Below are 12327 nucleotides of genomic sequence, written 5' to 3' on the forward strand. Positions count from 1 at the left end.
TTAATTGATAAAACTAATCAATCGTCAATTAAGCATGTTCATGAGCATGTATGCTGTTCAACCGCGAAACATGTAAAGCAGACACGGGGAAAAAGAAGCAAATGCGCCGGAGTTATGTTTGGGACCATTTTACAGCTAGAGTTGCACCTTCATCATGACTGTAAGTTTGCGCATTCACAGCCTTTTGTTTTGTGCAAATGTAAGTTGTAATATTTTGTTTATTTTGTGCAGGCCTATCTATAGGCTATCTGATTTATCTCATATAGGATGCATTTGGTTAATAATTAATGCGTGCCTTGATCAGCTTCAGCGCACGCAGCTCAAATAGCAATGCACAACTAATAAAGACTATGATTGGGACTGTCATATTACATAACATCAATGAGAAAACTATTTTAATAAATCGTTGTGAATTCATTGGGTTTAGATGCCATTTTTAAGTGCGTTGTGTGTTCACAACAGTACACATTCTGACAAGCACGCACCTGAGGCGGCGTTGTTGACAGGTTGTATTAGTCGTTATATTTGATTATTAAATATTTAATTTAATATATGATTAATCACATCGACTCATTTTACAATCCTACTAGCCCTTTATTTAGATTAAAATCCCTTGTCATTCTTTGTTGAGGAACATGGCGTTTTGAGCAGCATTTGCACACCCTGTCATGATGTTGGTTATATGCCACTACAGTAGACGCATATTGCAGTATTAAAGTTAGCGATTAATCGATTAATTGATCGTTAATTTAAACAGTGATCAATCATGGAAATTTGTGTAAGTCGACATCCCTAATCAGAATGAGTCCAGTTGAGGACAGTCATTGAATCAGACCACAGTTTTGTTTGCTGAATAAGCAGATTAAGTTCCCTCTGCAACAAATTTGCTAACTGAACCCCGGTGAGGACAGCACACAATTCAAGATGAGGTATGGAATTTGTTTTAGGAGGGGCAACTCTTGATTGTGCCATCACAGAGGAGACTAGAACTTCACTCTCATGGTTTACAATGCTCAGGTAGGCTACTGACCCATAAGCTTGTTCAGAGGCATCACAAAATTCATGCAACTCTCTCCTAATGGAATTACCATCAAGTTCAACAGGACCATATGATCCCTGAAGAGCACATACAATTAACTTTACTATTTATCTGCTTCACACTTTGGCCCAATTCCATAACAAGCTCCTTCATCTCCAGTAAGAGAGAGCCACAAGATTCAGAATAAGATCAGGTACTGCTCTAGACTGGGGCTGAGGAAACTGAAGGACTGGTACGAGAGGGCTTCGAACTAGGAAGTGTCCTCTCATAGTCCTCAAGATAGACTGTCGACAAGATGATACATGGCATTGGCTAATTGATCGATCTTGGTCAATTGGAACACTCAGCTCTGGCTCGAAGGACCATGTAAATGACTCTTAGGATACTGCACAACAGGTCACAACCGGCTGCAGTTGTCAAAGTGGGCGGGGCTTCAGTGACATCAACAGTCTCATAGGGATTTTCAACATGGTCCGCCTGTGTGTGTCTGTAGATGATCTGACTGTGTGTGTCTGTAAATGATCTGACCTGAGTGTGTGTGTCTGTAGATGATCTGACTGTGTGTGTCTGTAGATGATCTGACTGTGTGTGTCTGTAGATGATCTGTGTGTGTCTGCAGGTTGTCTGGCTGTATGGTGACAGAGGAAGGCTGTGGTTATGTGTCTTCAGCTCTGAGTTCAAACCCCTCACACCTGAGAGAGCTGGATCTGAGCTACAATCACCCAGGACGATCAGGAGTGCAGCTGCTCAACCTCAAACTGGAGGATTCAAACTATAAACTGCAGATACTCAAGTATGTCAAACACTAATAATGACAAACTGAACGTGTGTGTGAATGATGCAGATCTACGTTAATGTGTGTTTGTGTGTTCATAGTGTGGATCATGGAGGAGAGGTCATGATGACAGCAGGACTACGAAAGTGTAGGTCTACAAACACACACTCTCTCAAACTCACACACACACACACACACACACACTGAGATGGCATCACACGTGAGTGTGTAGGCGTCATCTCTGTCACTCCGTCACAGCATCAGGTGTGTCATGAATGCTGGAGAGCCTGTGGAAGATGTGCTGTTGGAGGTGGCCGAATGTGTGGGACATGAGAATATTGTTTCTGCGTTCTGAATGAACAAAGCAGTGGTGGTTTTAAAGCGCCAGATTTAAAGGGGCCGCAGCATGAATCGGCTCATATTTAATGATGCCCCAAAATAGGCAGTTAAAAAAATGAATTAAAAAAAATCTATGGGGTATTTTGAGCTGAAACTTCACAGACACATTCAGGGGACACCTTAGACTTATATTACATCTTTTAAAAAAAAGTTCTAGGGCACCTTTAACATCATTCAATCACACTTTTAACTAACCTGATAGAAAAAAAACACACACAATCTCCTTATTTTTTGCATTATCATTATTATTCTGTAACTCTTAGTGCATGAGCTGAAAAAAATTGAGAAATAATATTTCATAAACACGTTTTAAAATGCCAGAGAATAAAGTAACCAGTGACCAAAAAAAAAAAAAGGGTACATGCTGTCTTTAAATAAATGCAAATAAATATATAAAAATTCATTATGCTGCCATTTGTATTCATAAAGTCAATGTGTAATATAATAATGTAGTCTAAATGTTAGAAAAAGAAATACATTGCAAGACATTTTGTCATACCAAAAGTGGACGTTTCTGTAGAATGACCCGAATTCAAATAGACCTACTATTTTTACTTGCAGTAAAACCATAATATCAACCTGCACAACAAAACAGTCATGGTTTCTGTAAAATCCATTATCATATTTAAAGGGATTTTTAAGGAACATGACCCATTTTAAATCCAATAGGTTTAGTTTAATTTGTCCTTTGTCTGAGTTGCAAAAGGTGTCAGGTCTGTTGATAAAAGGCAACGCATGGGCGACTGGTTTTTGCAAATGTTGTTAAGGATATACCAGATGAGGGACGTCAGTAGGACTTTTGCAAACTGGCAAGGACTTGAATGTCCTCAGAACGTCTGCCAGCGAACGTTACAAAGCGGACCTACTGCGGACCTAAATGGACGTTCACAACGTCCGGGGGACGTCCCGTGTTTGCTGGGTTATTAGTGTTTTTCCCGTTTGTGCTGCTTGAGCTTTAAATAATTTTTGTTCTTTATATATTTTGTTTGCACATATTGTTTAATGCTTTGAACTAAAAGAAAAGCTTAAGATATAATGTAAGCTTGTTGTGTATATTGCCTAATTGTAAGCTTGTTCAGAAATGATTACAAAAACTTGATGAATATAAAAAATAACGTCTTTCTCTTTTAACGTCATTTAAATGATTTGAATATATTAGTTTTTTTATGAGCCCAAATATTCTAATACAATATTTCAGAAAAATTCCCGTCCCTATGTCTTACATCATAAGCTGGGACGCCACTTTCTCATGAACGCGCGTATGATGGTGTAATGAATCCGGCCTCTGTGGTTCCTCCCGATCGTCACCAGAGGTCGCCATCACCGAAATAATGACTTTCACTCCATTTCCCAGAAGCCCCGTACCTGGCTCTGATCACAAGCCCAGCTGCACCTTGTTACCTGAACTATTTAAGAGGCCATTTCACACAGACACGTTGCAAAGTCTTGTTCTTGCCCTGGCTGACATTTCTGAGCATTCTATTTTCGCTTGTTGGATTACTGTGTTTGACCTTGGACTGTTCTCTCTCTTGTGGATTATTGCTGCCTATCTCTGACCCTTTGCATTGTTTCATGAACTATTGTTTTCTGCCTGCTGCCTGCCTGCTGCTTCGACCCCAATTATTTTGCAATTATTTAGGCTTCAAATTTGGGCCACCATCCACTCCCATTATAAACATTGGACATTATTTAATATAACTCTGAATGTATTCGTCTGAGAGAATAATGTCATATACACCTAGGATGGCTTGAGGGTGAGTAAATCATGGGGTAATTTTCATTTTTGGGTGAACCATCCCTTTAACCAGAGACACAACTGTGCTCTTTTGAACACTCGCTGCTTGACAGGCAAGCGAACGCTGCTGAATGACATTATAGTTGAGAGAAATCTGGATTTACTATTTCTAACTGAAACCTGGCAAATGTCTGATGATTTCATTGAGCTTAACCTTTAACCCCACCTGGATATAGTTCTCTGACAAGACCTCGTCTCACTGGCAGAGGTGGTGGTCTGGCTGTGCTCTTTAAGAACAATTATAAAATGATCAAATATGATGTTATTGATGTTTCTAGCTTTGAATGTCTATCATTTAAACTCGCTAGTCCTGCTGCACTTCTGATTCTGTTGATTTATAGAAGAGTATAACACAAACTTTCTCTCTGAATTGACTGAACTTCTCACTCTCACATGTGACCAGCATGACAGAATCATAACAATAGGTGACTTTAAACTACGGTGACCGTGAGGGGACATGTTCTGTTCATTTTGTCGTGGCCATGTGATGTAAAGTCGTGGCCTCGAGATCAAATGGTGGGAGAACGACATCTATTTCTCGTTGCTACGAGTTAAATATGTAAACAACCTGTGCAACCATAGCAAACTGGAATTTTCAGAAATGAAATATATTTTTAATTAAGAATGAAAATAAGGGTGGAATTAAGGAATGATTATTAACCTATATAAATTCCCATAAATGAACTTCCTGTAAAATTCCTGTGTGTCTACAGAAATAAAATAAAATCATAAATAAAGCTTTCATGGGTTATATACGAGTAATAAACTAAATATTTCACAGGCACGAGGGGCTACAAGTAAAAAACAGACGCTCATTTAAGCTACTGTAGTCAGAAATAGGCTACAGAAACAATCATAAACTCAAAACTTTATTGCCATGAATGGGCATTTACAGTAATATGGGAAATGAAGGGGAAAATAAAGCAAATAAATGTACAAATGTAACAAATAATAATATAAACATTAAAGGTGCCCAAGAATGCTTTTTCACAAAATGTAATATAAGTCTAAGGTGTCTCCTGAATGTGTCTGTGAAGTTTCAGCGCAAAATACCCCATAGATTTTTTTTATTAATTTTTTTAACTGCCTATTTTGGGGCATCATTAACTATACACTGATTTTTTCAACGCGCCGCCCCTTTAATTCGTGTGCCCCCTGCCTCACGAGCTCTCGACTATATTACAGCGCATTTACAAAGTTCACACAGCTAATATAACCCTCAAATGGATCTTTACAAGATGTTCGTCATGCATGCGGTGTGCATGCTTCGAATTATGTGAGTAAAGTATTTATTTTGATGTTAACGTTTGATTCTGTGTGAGTTTGAGGCTATACTCTGTGACTAACGGCTAATGCTACACTGTTGGAGAGATTTATAAAGAATGAAGTTGTGTTTATGAATTATACAGACTGCAAGTGTTTAAAAAAGAAAATAGCGACTGCTCTTGTCTCCGTGAACACAGTAATAAACAATGGTAACTTTAACCTCATTTAACAGTACATTAACAACATGCTAACGAAACATTTAGAAACACAATTTACAAATATCACTAAAAATATCATGTTATCATGGATCATGTCAGTTATTATTGCTCCATCTGCCATTTTTCGCTGTTGTTCTTGCTTGCTTACCTTGTCTGTGCACAGATCCAGACGTTAATACTGCCTTTCCTTGTCTTATGCTCGAACATGGGCTGGCATATGCAAATATTTGGGGCGTACATATTAATGATCCCGACTGTTACGTAACAGTCGGTGTTATGTTGAGATCCGCGTGTTTTCCGGAAGTCTTTTAAACAAATGAGATTTACATAAGAAAGAGGAAGCAATGGGGTTTGAAACTCAGTGTATGTCTTTTCCATGTACTGAACTCTTGTTATTCAACTATGCCAAGATAAATTCAATTTTTCATTCGAGGGCACCTTTAAATAAAAAATAAATGATCAGTGAATGGATTTAAAAGACTGTTAGATGAGATTAAAAAAAAAATGTACAACATTTAAACATTTATTGATAAACTTCATTTGAATGCTGTCTAAGCAACATTGCGCGCAATATAATATGTTATGTTAATATAATAATTTCTTAATTCTTTTTCTAAATTAAAAAATATTATTATAGTCGTGTCCATTTCTGATAATTCCAGGTTGCTATGGTAGCGCAGGTTGTTTACACATTTACACAACTTATGGCCATGAGAAATAGATGTATATGAAATGTTTATCACGGCTACGGTTCGTCCGATATATATATATATATATATATATATATATATATATATATTGATTTTTTTTTTTTTGGAGTTTGAAGGAAAATTATTTTCAGAATTCCAAAGTTCAGGCTCAGGATTTAAGCCCTGCTGCACTTCTGATTCTGTTGATTTATAGAAGAGTATAACACAAACTTTCTCTCTGAATTGACTGAACTTCTCTCTCTCACATGTGTCTAGCATGACAGAATCATAATTCTAGGTGACTTTAACATACATGTCGATTCTGATTGTACTTCTGAAAAAGACTTTATGTCTGTGTTGGATTATTTTGATGTATCCCATCTAGGGATGTGCACAAATAGTCAAATATTCGTTCTGTAATTAATATTCGAAAAATAAAAATACTATTTGAATTTTACTATGTTGCTTTGCTGGCCATAAATGCAGTGAATCCATTATAAATCCTAAGCACTAAAACTCGCAGTTATAACTAAATGCACCGGGTGGCGCTGTGGAGCGTGTTTAACAAGTTTATTTTATTTGATAGTCACATAATGTCGTCTGCCTCGCAAAGTTTGGAATTACTTAGATCAGTGGTTCCCAAACTGGGGTACGCGTACCCCTGGGGGTACGTGAGGTGACAATAGGGGGTACGCGAACAAAATGCTGAGTAGTTCATTTAATTCTACCTTAAAATAATATTAAAATCTAGCATGTATTTCTAATTGCCAAAATGTCGTAAATCCAGTACATTTAATCAGATTACCTCATCATTTGCAGTCAAAAATGACTGTATCCACAAGCAGCATGCATATGATTGATTGTGCGCAGTCTGCTGCTTAAATCGGCTAAATTACTGCCGTTCTCGACAATGCACCTTTGTAAAAGTGGAGATTTAGCATTACTCGCATGAACAAATACAGACACAGATAATGGATTCATTTCGATTTAAGACTCAAACTTTCTCCGATACAAAAACATACCTTGTGTGAGTTCTTGTATTTAATGATGATAACGAGCAAGAATGCAATTGTTCCCAAATATCCAATGACTGCAAACGTGACATTATTATACAACAGGTCAAAAAAAATAAAATTGTAGCCTACATTTTAAACACAGTACTCAGTATTTACTCTATTTTGCAGTGAAATAATAGTTCTGACGAAAACCACAGCAGAACTACAACACACGCCTGTGTTTCGTGAACAATTCTGCGGCTTTGAACGAATCGTGAGAGTCAATGATTCAATGATTCATTCACAGCCATTCGTTACTGAATGAATGACTCGATGATTCACTCATAAAAACAGTGACTTGCTGCCACCTACTGGCAGTTTTAGTTTAATATTTAAAAGTTTTACTTAGTTTTACCATCATTGCATATTTCTCTATTGAACATTTTTTATTTAAAACATTATTTATTTTATAAAGTTATTCATAAAGGTAAAAAAATGCACTGGAAAATCAATTTAGGGGGCAAATTATTGTCCCTTAATGGCAAAGGTGTGACTGCAGTCGAAGTGGAAGAGAGGGGGTACCAGAAGGATGGTAATCCCTTCAGGGGGTACTCCAAGATAAAAAGTTTGGGAACCACTGACTTAGATGAAAATGATCTTACAAAATGGAATTACTTTTGATCAAATTAATTAATGAAACCGAGTTATCATAATATCAACACCATGATGAGAAAGCACATAAAATCAGGTAAGCGCAGCTGTAAGATATCCCCGAGTGAGCAAAGTTGATAACTTATCTGATAGCAAAATGATTTTGAGACGTATGCTTCCTTTAAGTTTCGTCGAGGGAGATATATTTACGAACAGAAAACAGTGCTACTGTTAGAAACTTAGCTTAGCATACAGTTATGTATTATCTTTGGGTCTCTGTAACGTCTGTCAGCACGGCTGTTTTCTGACCCGAGCATGTGGATATTATTGTTTTTCCAACATGAACATGTGAAACAATATAAACACGATAATCATATACTGACTCGAGTGTATTATGTACGTTTTGTACAATAACTGGCGCTGTCTGCTTTATTAGTATTTTTCCCGCTCGTGCTGCTTGAGATTAAATGCTTTTGTTCTTAATATTTTCTGTTTACACATATTGTTTAATGCTTTGAACTAAAAGAAAACCTTAAGACATAATGTAAGCTTGTTGTGTATATTGCCTAAACGTAAGCTTGTTCAGAAATGGTTACAAAATATTGATGAAATATAAAACAATAACGTCTTTCTCGTTTAACCTCATTTAAATAAACGAATATTCGAATATTAGTTTTTTACGAGCCCAAATATTCGAATACAATATTTTGGAAAAATGCCCATCCCTAATACCATCAGCACATTGATTTCCCCACACACTTACATTCTCATACTCTTGATTTTGTTCTATTGGTATTTACAATGTTGGTGCTCAGGGTCATGAATTGGGCATCTCTGTCAAAATTTATTGTCTTTGGTTTTTCTCTTCCTCTTGTAAAGCAAAAACTAAAACTACTGTATCTTACTGTACCTGAAATCTGTAACCGCTATAATTTTTCTGTTTCTATTGCTGCTTCCCCTCTTCCTTCCTCATTAACCTCCTGACCCCTGATGAGACCTTTAACTTAATGAATCATTTGATCATCGGATGACCTTGCTCATTAAAAACTGAACTTCCCGTCCATCCACTCCTTTCCTTGGTTCACCTATGAACTTAGAGTGATGAAAACGAAATGTCTGAACGACTTTATAAACAATCCTCTCCTCTAGTTTGTGGCTTTTTCAGTTCAGCAGTGAAATATAAAGAAGCACTTAACATTCATCTTTCTACTGTCATTAATAAAGAAATGCAAACTAAAGCTCTCTTCTCTGAAAATAAACTCGTGACCATATTACATTAATGCCTCTGTTGATCTCTGTGAGCTTTCATCATTTCTACGTCAAATTTATCAAGCCGCTCGACAGACTGTTTTAATGATGTCTTTAGTGCTTTCTGGACCTTGAGTGTTGATTATATTGCTGTCTATGGACAGTCATAAACTTAAACCAGTTTATGAGTTTAAATCATAAGTCTTAACTCAGACTTCATCAAAAATATCTTAATTTGTGTCAAGATAATGAAGGTCTTACGGGTGTGGAGACATGGGGGAGAGTTATGACAGAAACTTCATTTTTGGGTGAAACTTTAATCTCACACACTATTTAGTAAATGGGTATTGGGACGCAGGGTCTGTAAAATCATTTTGTGGGATTAAGGACATGGTGCCAATTAGGAATTTCTGGGAAAAAATGAAATCTAATTCAAGGACATGACCCCTGTCCTCATTAAATGTGCCCGTAGCTGGTATATTCAGCTTAAACCACAAAATCCAACACACATATTACATCAGTCCTAACTTCAGATCCTGTCCCTGTTTGGTGGCCATGGCAGTTTCCAGAACCCAAAAGTGTATTACAGAAGCATCCTAACTCGACAGAAACACACACAACCCCACTGGTGTCATATTAAGTATTATTTGAAACAAAAATCATTATTTAATTATTAAAACTAATTCATTATTTAGTATAGTTCCCCCCCCCCCCCCCCCCACACTATATCAGTATTAATTAAGTGTGTGTTTTAGTATTATTTGTGTACTGATGCAAAAACTTGTGAAAATGAGATCCAGGCAGTAGATAAAGTTGATGAAAAATTATTTATTCATTACAATTAAATTTAGCCTCACACGCAAACTTTAATCGATAATGAAAATACTTAATAAAACCAAAAGGTAAAATAACCATCATAAAGTATTAGTCAATAGTTAATAATAAAATTTAGAGTATTGTAAAATCAAGAGTATTGTATCTAATAGATGAAGATCAAAAAGAGCAATAATTAAGACATTTGCAGATAAGAGACAAGAAGTAGGAGCCAAGGAGAGCAAAGGAGGGAAAAAGCCAAATTATTAATGACCCGGTCAGCTTTATACTGTACCATGAGCATATAGGGAAATTTACATCCCACTCAAATTGATGTTTTTGTTCTAAAAGAAAAGGTTAATTTCACCCATTACGTCATCTACTGATCCAGTGTCAAAAATAGTTGTTTTATCCCCTATAGGGAATTTTGCAAATGTCAGCAGACATATTTTGATCAGATTCAAATGAGCAATAATTCTGAAAAACATCACTTCTCCAGTACTTGGCAGGCGTCCAATGTCTAACCACAAACGTGTCAGCATGACCTGGCTGTCACACTGGAACACTTGAAGAACAATTGAACATAACATACTCTTAAATATAAAATAACCATAAGGGTACAATAACAAGTAAATCCTTGAAAATATGATAAGAATTAATCTATAAAGTATGAGTACATAAATATATGAAAGCAAAAGTAAAACTGATAAATCATTAGCCATAAATGATTAAAAATGAATATTAATAAAAGTGCATGAATATGAATATTGACCATTTCGGATCCATCATGTACTTATTTTGTTTTTTAAATTTTTTTCCGCCATTTGAGTTATTATTCCTATCGGGACTTTTATTTTGAAGTGGTTCCGCTGGAGATTGGAAGATGAAAAGATAATCGACGCAGACAGATGATGATTCATGATCAAAATCACGAGTTTTAAAAATGAGTTTTAATCAAGCAGAGTCTGTACTCATTCAGATGATGTGTAACAGTGAAAACATGGAAACCTGGAAAATTCTGTGTTTGGCAGGAAAGAGTTAATGATGAACTATGAAGATCAGCGATGGAAAGACTTTCTGAACACTTTGACACAAAACACTGATGAATAATGACAGACTCATGAAATACAGTGACAGGCTTTGATCAAAACTTCATTAAAGCACAGCTGTTTTGATCCTCCATTTTAATCTGGAGCGTTTCTTCACAGCAGCTGCTCTTGGTAACAGACCTGAGAGTCGATCACCAAACTGATGGAGGTTTTAAGATTCACAACTACAGATGAGATTCTGTGAGAGACGAGAAGATCCTAAATCAAGTTCAGATCTGAGACGAATCCTACATGAACTCGTCAGATCTGAACTCAAGATTCTGGAATAGATCCAGACCAGAGCAAACCATGCTGGGAACTGCCCAGTTTCAGTTCGTTCAACACAAATGATGAAGTGAACTTCAGTTTGACGTGTTTAAGTGGATTTACTCGATTAAATCAGGACAGAATGTGCAGTAATTGTGTGGTTTAACTCATTTTAATGAAGTTCATTTAACAAGCAGCAGAAATCATGTTTACAGTGTAGATTAAAAGATGGACAGATTTATGATTCCTGATTGTGATGTGTTTTATCTCCATCAGATTCCCATCAGATCACTCTGGATCTGAACACAGTGAATAAACGCCTCCGTCTGTCTGAGAGGAACACAGTGATTACTAACACTGTCACATTCCAGTCGTATCCTGATCATCCAGACAGATTTGATGAGAGTCCTCAGGTGTTGTGTAGAGAGAGTGTGAGTGATCGACGCTGTTACTGGGAGATTGAGTGCAGTGTTGGTGTGTTTATATCAGTGTCATATAAGAGCATCAGCAGGAAGGGACGGGGTGATGAGTGTGTGTTTGGAGGTAATGATCAGTCCTGGAATTTGACCTGCTCTCCCTACAGTTACTCATTCATACACAATAACATACTGACTGTTCTCCCTGTAAAGCCCATCATCAGCAGAACAGTGAATAAGCAGAAACACTATAGAGTAGGAGTGTATGTGGATCACAGTGCAGGAACTCTGTCCTTCTACAGCGTCTCTGGAGACACAATGATCCACATCCACACAGTCCAGACCACATTCACTCAACCACTCTATCCTGGGTTTGGGGTTCCTACTGGATCATCAGTGAAACTGTGATACCCATAATGCTTTGAGCCGATGATGAATCAGAACAGATGAGACTCTACCCATAATGCTTTGAGCTGACGATGAATCAGAACAGAGAGACTCTACCCATAATGCTTTTGAGCTGATGATGAGACTCTACCCATAATGCTTTGAGCTGTTGATGAATCAGAACAGAGAGACTCAACCCATAATGCTTTGAGCTGATGATGAATCAGAACAGAGAGACTCTACCCATAATGCTTTGAGCTGATGATGAATCAGAACAGAGA

General features: G+C 37.0%; 1 protein-coding gene across 8 annotated transcripts in view; it reads left to right on the plus strand.

Moving 5' to 3' along the window:
• The window catches only part of LOC125263253 (NACHT, LRR and PYD domains-containing protein 3-like), a 43508-nt gene extending 31441 nt beyond the window's left edge, over positions 1 to 12067 (plus strand). For 6 of the 8 annotated variants that reach the window (XM_048182237.1, XM_048182240.1, XM_048182242.1 and 3 more), the window contains 3 exons: positions 1659 to 1832; positions 1916 to 1962; positions 11520 to 12067. In XM_048182237.1, the coding sequence (XP_048038194.1) occupies positions 1659 to 1832; positions 1916 to 1962; positions 11520 to 12067 (769 nt within the window). Of the gene's footprint in view, positions 1 to 1658; positions 1833 to 1915; positions 2004 to 11519 lie in introns of those variants that run through there. The other 2 variants (XR_007183738.1, XM_048182244.1) reach the window with 2 other exon arrangements.
• The last annotated feature ends 260 nt before the right edge of the window (positions 12068 to 12327 follow it).

Source organism: Megalobrama amblycephala, linkage group LG2 (assembly GCF_018812025.1).
Source record: "Megalobrama amblycephala isolate DHTTF-2021 linkage group LG2, ASM1881202v1, whole genome shotgun sequence".
NCBI classification, from domain to species: Eukaryota; Metazoa; Chordata; class Actinopteri; order Cypriniformes; family Xenocyprididae; genus Megalobrama; species Megalobrama amblycephala.